Source organism: Pistacia vera, unplaced genomic scaffold (genome assembly GCF_008641045.1).
Source record: "Pistacia vera cultivar Batoury unplaced genomic scaffold, PisVer_v2 Contig840, whole genome shotgun sequence".
Taxonomy (NCBI): Eukaryota; Viridiplantae; Streptophyta; class Magnoliopsida; order Sapindales; family Anacardiaceae; genus Pistacia; species Pistacia vera.
The window spans coordinates 1,056,464-1,064,452 of record NW_022196713.1 but is presented as its reverse complement, the minus strand read 5'-3'; the positions used below and the strand labels follow the sequence as shown (position 1 = coordinate 1,064,452).

The 7,989-nt window shown below is 36.1% G+C and overlaps 1 protein-coding gene across 3 annotated transcripts; it reads left to right on the top strand.

The window, feature by feature from the left end:
* The first annotated feature begins 1,494 nt into the window (after nucleotides 1-1,494).
* On the top strand, nucleotides 1,495-4,401 carry LOC116118357 (SUPPRESSOR OF GAMMA RESPONSE 1-like). 3 transcript variants are annotated; one of them, XM_031404345.1, is made up of 6 exons: nucleotides 1,495-1,568; nucleotides 1,862-1,994; nucleotides 2,144-2,345; nucleotides 2,821-3,317; nucleotides 3,767-4,084; nucleotides 4,184-4,401. In XM_031404345.1, the coding sequence occupies exons 1-6, from the start codon at nucleotides 1,495-1,497 to the stop codon at nucleotides 4,226-4,228; spliced, it is 1,269 nt and encodes a 422-aa protein (XP_031260205.1). In that variant the 3' UTR covers nucleotides 4,229-4,401. The 3 variants fall into 3 exon arrangements, with proteins under 3 accessions (XP_031260205.1, XP_031260204.1, XP_031260206.1); XM_031404344.1 differs by having other exon boundaries at nucleotides 1,501-1,568; nucleotides 4,175-4,401; XM_031404346.1 differs by having other exon boundaries at nucleotides 1,505-1,568; nucleotides 2,159-2,345; nucleotides 4,175-4,401.
* The last annotated feature ends 3,588 nt before the right edge of the window (nucleotides 4,402-7,989 follow it).

Genomic DNA, 7,989 nt, shown 5'->3' with positions numbered 1-7,989 from the left:
GGTGTTTGTTTAAATTGAAGTTGAGGTTGGTTTGTTTAGTTAATTGAAGTGTTTTTGCTATTGTTTTTTGCCGAAAAATCCCATCCAATCACCACGATCACGCTTCCCTTTTAGCTTGCCACCACCTGATTGTTGTTTTTTCCCAACCAACCTTGGGGTGAGTGGAGGCTAGGAACAGTGAGTAATCGGCGCCAAGGTTGTTGGGGTTTTAGAGAGAAGGTGTCAGTGGTTTAAAAGTAGTGTTAGGAGGGATTTTGGTGTCGAGAAGAAAGCCAGAAAAAGCTTGAAACGTGCCACGGAAAACCCAAGCGTAATGGAGATCGAGGTTGCTGACCAAGTTGATGTCCAAATATTCCCAAGATCTTTGCAAGGAATTGGCGGTCCAATGACGAGGGCAAAGACAAGAGGATGAGAGAGGTTTTGCAAGGCTTGATCATGGAAGTGCAATACAAGAGGCTGTACAGAAGACTCTAAGACTAAATTCGAAGATTTTAAAGCACCAAGGATGATCTATTATCTTTTTATGTAAAGGGTAGATTGGAAGATCAAGTGGAAGCGAGGATTAATTTAGGACTAATTTTCGTTTCTTTAATCTTGGGTTTTTTTTTTATGTTTAATTATCATAGATTCTTTAGTCTTTTATTTATTTAAGGTTTATTTAGGCCCAATTTGTTTTTACTTAAGCCCAACCTTTTTTCAATTAGCTAGGGTTTTTTTTAGGGTTTGTGGTTATAAAAAGGGGCAGCATGTTATTTTTGGGGGACAGATTATTATCAATTGAAGTTTATTTCAGAAAGCTATTTGCTTTGCCATCTTGTGTTCTTGATTGAATGCTTGAATCTCGACTTATCAAAGGAGTGATCAACCTTTGTGGCATCTCAAGATTAGGGCTTTAAGGACTTAGTTTCCTTAGAGTTCTAATTCGATCATCCTCAACACGTTCCTAGCAAAACAACTTGTTCCTATCTATCATTGGCATCAAAGTTTGGTTGCTGGAAAAAGTTATTTATCTCCAACACTCTTTGTTTGCGTTCTTGATCTTCTTGTTTTGAGATTTTTGTTCTGGGTGGCTGGGTTTGATAAAAATGTTGCTTTTCTTTTTTCTTTTTATGTGTATGAACTGACTCAGTTACAAATTTATTGATAAATATGTTTTGGATTCAATTTCTGGTGTTTATTTGACAAACCCTTTCCAACTTTTTTGTTAAAAAGAAAAGAAAGAACTTCTGGGTACCCTGTTTATTTGACAACCGTACGGTGCCATAAGTAAATTGACAATAAAGGGAGTTTGTAGGAGATGAATATTGGAGTAAACTTTGATGTAGGATTTCTTTTTGAAGAATGAAGCTCATTCGTGGTTTAATGGATGATTATTACCTTGGTATTTTAGTAACAAAATAGCTGCAAAGATCAATGAGTATTAGATGATTAAATAATTTCCTGTTAATCAAGTTGGATTTGCAACTCCCCAATAGAATGCAGTGAATAGAAGTGATGGTGTCTCTTGATCTATGCCAAACAAGTCTCAAATACATGGCAGCCGAAATAAAACCGGCATGGTCCAATAAGTTCAGCAGGCTATTCTTAGATTCAATTGATGTTTGTTTTATGTTGTTCTTCAGCATACTTGAACTCTTTGCTTATAATTTTGTCCTTTTTTTTTATCCTTTCTTTTTTATTCTTGGCTGCTTGTGGTTTATAATTAGAGTAATCTTACACTTACACAAAGATCTCTACACAAAAGAGTGAATATAATGAGTTTCTCCTCAGATTTTGCCTCTTCACTTTATATGAAAATCATTGTAAGATTTCTTTGAAAGTATAGTATTAACCTTGAGATTATGGCATGTGTTTGTTGCAGGAGTTGGATAGTTAACAGTAGAGCAATTGCAAAGAAAGTGAGAAATGCCACTCGATCATCTTCTCAACTAATCAAAGACTGTGGAGCAAATCGAGAATGCCCAAATTGCCATTATTGCATTGATAACAGTGATGTATGTTGGAACATTTGTCTTTGTTTGCACAATTAGCTTACTAAATTTTTTAGATTTGTTCATGTCATCATAGAGAATGTATTTACTCCAAAATTATTTATATCAATTTGTTGTTTTCCTGCTCATTTGAGTAATTAATCACACAACAGTTTGTCCTTGTACAGGTCTCTCAAGAATGGCCTGGCTTACCGGTTGGTGTGAAGTTTGATCCATCTGATGTAGAGCTTGTACAACATTTAGCTGCAAAATGTGGTGTTGGAGACTCGAAGCCTCACATGTTTATTGATGAGTTTATTCCAACACTTGAGGGGGACCAAGGAATTTGTTATACCCATCCAGAAAATCTTCCAGGTGAGGATCTTCCGAGCTTACAGTTTTATTTGATTATTTCGACCGTGCTTCCTTTTGATGATTATTTCAACAACATGAAGTCAATGAACCAATAAGATGATTCTCTCTAAAAGAAAAATAGCTGAATGATAGTAAATTCTCTAAATTGAAAGTTATGAAGGCTGCTGCATAGGAACCCCTGCTCTTTACTCCACCCATGTACACGAGGGCTCTGAATCATTTGAACGTCGGTTACATTTGGTTATTGTCAGGTTCTTTTGGTGTTACCTGTGTCCTCTAGGCTGGACTTAACGAACTTAATTTGCCTGCTTTTGCCAAGTAAATCAGATTTATTGTTTATTGTCCAGTTATTCTATGCCAATTCATGATCACACTGAATTTTATTTTGGTTTGACAAATTGGACCAAATGGATCCAAGCATGTGAAATTGCAAGTCTATAAACTATTAAAATGACAATGTCTGAATTTGTTGCAGGTGCTAAGAAAGATGGAAGCAGTGTCCATTTCTTTCACAGAACAATGAATGCTTATTCTACTGGTCAAAGGAAGCGTCGTAAGATCCACAATCAACATAGTTTAACTGAAGATCATGCGCGCTGGCACAAAACTGGTAAAACCAAAGCTGTGATACAAAATGGAGTGCAGAAGGGCTGCAAGAAAATCATGGTTCTTTATAAGAGCTCAAAGAAGGGCAGCAAACCAGATAAGGCCAATTGGGTCATGCAGCAGTACCATCTGGGGACTGACGAAGATGAAAAGGATGGTGAATATGTGGTTTCTAAAATTTACTATCAGCAGCCGAAACAAAACGAAAAGGCTGAAGATTGTCCAGTTATTGAAGATTCGGACAATTTGGCACTTGAAACTAGTCCAAGGACCCCAAATACAAATCCTCCCATTCCTCCGCGGCCAGAGAAATCTTTAACATGTGATAATGCTGCTGATGGTAATATACTAACATCACCTGTAAAGGTAGGTAGTTATCTTTGTAAAATTCTCACGTGAAATATTACAACAGCTCGTATACAGGAATTGAGATTTTAGTTTGTAGGTTGCCATTTGCATTAATTTATAAAAAATCTTGTTTGTGAAATGAATTGCTAAAGCTTTCATTGGATGTTTATCATTATCATGTAAGGTTAGCCTTCATTTTTTCTGATAATGAGCCAATGACAGTTCATAACATTTCTACATTTTGATTGCTATCACTACTGTGATTTTTTCTTTTCAAAAACTTGTTTCTAAATGATGCAACGTGATATACCATGAATTGGCAATAAACTCATTTCAATTATCCACACAATTTAAGTTCATGTCATTTGGGATTGATAAAAACAGAACATATATGATTTGATTTCAAGTTTGTTTACTAGATGCTTTATTCATTTTGGTCCTTAATGTAGTTGAATTTTGTGGATTAGGCACCAGAGCATATTGTAGAAGCATCGTCTGCCCCTTTACCTTCTGCTGTTAAGCCTGAGGACCATCTAGGGAGCATAACATGGTTGGCGGGTGAATCTCAGGATGTTGACTATCCTGATTTGAATTCCATTGAAGAATCTTTGTTATGCAAGGAAGAAAACATTTCTTCTGCTCTCTTAGAGAATTCAGGAATTAATAATGTCTCATACACCGATCTTTGGTACGACACAAATAACATGAAAGGGAACAACAGTGCACCCTGTGGAATTTCTGATCTCGAGAACCTAGAACTGGATACTCCGCCAGATTTTCAGCTCGTAAGTTTACCCTCTTTCATCAATGTCTATAACTTACCGGCATTGTCATTTAGTACTATTTTCTCTGACCTCCTTATTTATGTCATGAAGGATCTACAGACGTTTTCTGGGGAGAGTATTCTTGATTGGTTAGACCGTTTCTGAAGAACTAATATGCAAGCCCTGACAATAGATTTCGAAGTTATGTTTTCCCGGCCCTGGCTGAAGTTGTTTTCTTCACTAACATTTTCTTCAGCGGCAAAGAATCAATTGCTCTTTTCGAGGGAGTTCTCTATACAGTTCATGAATCCAAGGACTCCACAAAGCTTGCGGCAGATGAAGCTGTGGAGTAGTTGCTTTAGCTTTCTGGCATTATTGATCATTCCTAGAGTTTGATTTGAGCAGAAATGTTCCTAGTGGCTTTTGTGTAGTAGCATCAGTTGCAGCATATGTAATGTATGTTAATGCACCAGTGAGGTGCTCAGATTCAGAGATCATTTTATTGTGTTGATAAACTACATGAACATTATAAAAACTTATGCTTTGTTACTGACACATAAAATATTTGGTGTTCCACTTAGTGATTGTTAACTAATGATGACCATTTAAAAATTAAACAATGCAATATAATGATCTTAAACAAATGGACTATACCTTTAGGGTGCGTTTGATTCAGTGAATGTTAGATTATTGAGAATATTGGAGTACTGGAAAGTTAAATTACCTTGAAGATTATTAGGAATCTTTAGGAAAATGTATTTGATTAGTTGAAATAAATTGGTGAGTATGTTATATTAATATATTTGGTTGGAAGGGATAAATTAATAGGTATGATATTTAAATTATTAAATTGTCCTCTTTTTAAATATTAATATAATATTATTTTTATTATTAATTTTTAAATAATTTTTCTAACCCTCAACATTTAAGATTTAGCTAAAACACCCCGTTAATATAAAACTTTAATTTATCACAAAATCACCCCCACCACCCAAAGCCACTGCTTGCCACTGCCAGTCATTGTTGGAAGTCATCGAAAGTCACCTAGATTGATCGTGAGTAGTCCACCATCATCAGGAGGCTCCAATATGGCCGTTTTTAGCCATATTAATGGTCAAAAAGGCCATATCGGGAGCATATTTGGTTGATAATGGCCAGACTCATGGCCTTTATTGGCCATATCTGAATAAGATATGGCCGTTAACGGCCAAATCTATTCTGGCCGAAATAGATTTGGTCGTTAACAGCTATATCTTATTCAAATATGGCCGATAAAGGCCATTAACAGTCAGACCCATCGATTTGGCTAGAAATTGCTAGAATTAATTTGGCCATTTTCGATCAGATCTAGTCTGATATGACCATTTTCAGCCATCAATATGGCCGAAAACGGCCATATTGGAGCCTCTCGGCTATTTTTAGCAACTCCGGCGACTTTCTAGCGTTGGTTGGCAATGGTTGGCCCGCTATTGGTAGTGGTGGTTTGTAATTTGTTTTAAATAGAAGGGCATTATTGTCCAAAAACTTAATTAAACAAGGATAAAATTGTAATGGTGGATTAATGTAAACTGATTTTAAAACAAGGGCATTATTGTCCGAAATTTTTATTAATAAGTGATAAAATTGTAACAAAAATAAGATTACTTTGATAATCTCACAATACCTAAGAAAATTAAGGTAATCAGATTACCTCCAATATTACCAACAGTAACTACTATTGGTATTGAAAGATTACCGGAATCTTATATTATTTGACAACCAAACGTGGTAATCAAAATAATGTAAGATGACATAACCCCAGTAATCTGATATACCCCCCAACCAAACGCCCCCTTAGAAGATAGAATCAACATGAGTTCTGAAAGTATTCTTCTGCCTAATATATGCCCTTTTTTTTTTTTTTTTTTTTTAAGTATTTAATTTTGTTATATGTTGAGAGATTATGTACAAAATATTGTCAATGAGTAATTTTTTTATGAAAAAAAAAAATATGAAAAGTATTTTCATACATAACTGTGTTAATTAGGTTATATTAGTAATTTAATAGAGCAAAAGACTTTTTTTCTTTTCTATCAAAATAATGGCTATAACAAATTTCATCTATAAAGTTTCAAAATATAACTTATTACCCAAAGCACAATTCCATTAATAAATTTCATTGTGAAGAAGGGTAGAATGGTCAAAAGTCCGTTATAAGTAAGGATAGAATAGTCAATTAACATTGATTCGTTTTTCTCTTTTTTTCCTTGCCCTAACCACATGTTTCTTTCTTCAACTGATTTGGTGTTTTAAGAAACCGTCAACCTTCCCCATCACCACCACAAGAAGCTGGCATCCCACCATCAAAACCCCACCCTTTTCCCCTCATCCGTCCAACCGCCGATTTGCACAACTATCCTTTGTTGATTTTCGGTTGATTTGGGCGAAAAAAAACTCCTTCCACCACCACCCTATGACGCATTTGCATCTCCCCTTCAAACCCATATCCTCTCCGGCCATTGCAACCCATTGTTTGTTGTTGCTGCTCAACTAGGGTTTTTTTGTGTTTTGTTGAAATTGTTTGTTGTGGGTTCGTTGTTTGTTTAAATTGAAGCTTGAGGTTGGTTTGTTTAGTTAATTGAAGTGTTTTTGCTATTGTTTTTTGCCGAAAAATCCCATCCAATCACAACCGATCACGCTTCCTTTTAGCTTGCCACCACCTGATTGTTGTTTTCCCCAACAACCTTGGGGTGAGTGGAGGCTAGCGAACAGTGAGTAATCGGCGCCAAGGTTGTTGGGGGTTTTAGAGAGAAGGTGTCGATGGTTTAAAAGGTAGTGTTAGAGGGATTTTTGGTGTCGAGAACAGCCAGAAAAGCTTGAAACGTGCAAGCGAAACCCAAGGGCGGTGGTTGGCGAACAACGAGGTGAGAAGGTCAATGGTGGTATGGGTTTTGGTGAGAGGGCTATGGGGAGTGTGATGGTGGTTGCAGGGTTGGTTAACAACGCCAGAAACAAGCGAATTTGGCTGGATAGTGGCCGCATGGGGTGTGTGTGTTTTGCACAGTCGGCTCAAATTCTCGTCAAATCAAGGATAAACTGGTGGTAGATGATTGAGAGTATGAAATGGTATTTTTGTCTTCACAATAAATATCATTGTATTTAATAAAAATTATTAACGGAAACAACATTTGGATAATAAAATTGTATTTTGAAACTTTGTGGGTGCAAAAGTGTCATTAAAGTATTATTTGGATGGTAAAAAGTCGCAACTCTTTATAACAAAAAGAGTCCAAATTTCTTAGGGTGCGTTTGTTTTATTTTCATACCCTATTCCCAAAATACTTGTTTGTTTAAATTTGAGAAATACTATCTATTTTTAATAATTTTAGTCCCCTTAAGTTTATTAATTTAATTAAACACCCCCATAAAAAGTTTAAAAATTAACAAAACACCCCCATCCACCTATAGTTGTCGGAATTGTCACAAAGGCGTAGAAATGACCGGAATGGTATATCGTTGGCCGTTGTTGACGGTCAAATCTGGCCTTTTGAGGCCATCGACGGCCATATCTGGCCGTAGATCTGGCGATGCACGACTGGCCGACGATCGATCTGGTCGTAACACCATTTTTCGGCCAGATTCTGACGGTGTCGAGCGGGCAGTCATCCGGAAGCTTAGCCTGTGGGGAGAGGATGTTTTTGTTATTTTATAAAACTTTTATATATTGGGGTGTTTAGTTAAATTAACAAACCTAAGAGGTTTTTTTTGTTAAATTTTAAATTTTACCTCATAATACTCACCTTATTCAATTACCCAATATTATTTCCAAAATCTTATTCAAAATAATAAAGCAAACGTACCCTTAAATTTCCGGGTCAGACCCGGGTAATTTAATAAAATTCTCCCGAAAGAAACCATCTTCTCCAACCTAAAACCCTGAAAACCCT

What these genes read in the sequence shown, in the direction of transcription:
- LOC116118357 (XM_031404345.1), top strand. Translation starts at nt 1,495, where the DNA reads ATGGTGTCTCTTGATCTATGCCAAACAAGTCTCAAATACATGGCAGCC. An exon ending in ATTGCATTGATAACAGTGAT is followed by an intron (nt 1,995 to 2,143) that starts GTATGTTGGAAC and finishes ATCACACAACAG; the next exon opens with TTTGTCCTTGTACAGGTCTC. An exon ending in CCATCCAGAAAATCTTCCAG is followed by an intron (nt 2,346 to 2,820) that starts GTGAGGATCTTC and finishes AATTTGTTGCAG; the next exon opens with GTGCTAAGAAAGATGGAAGC.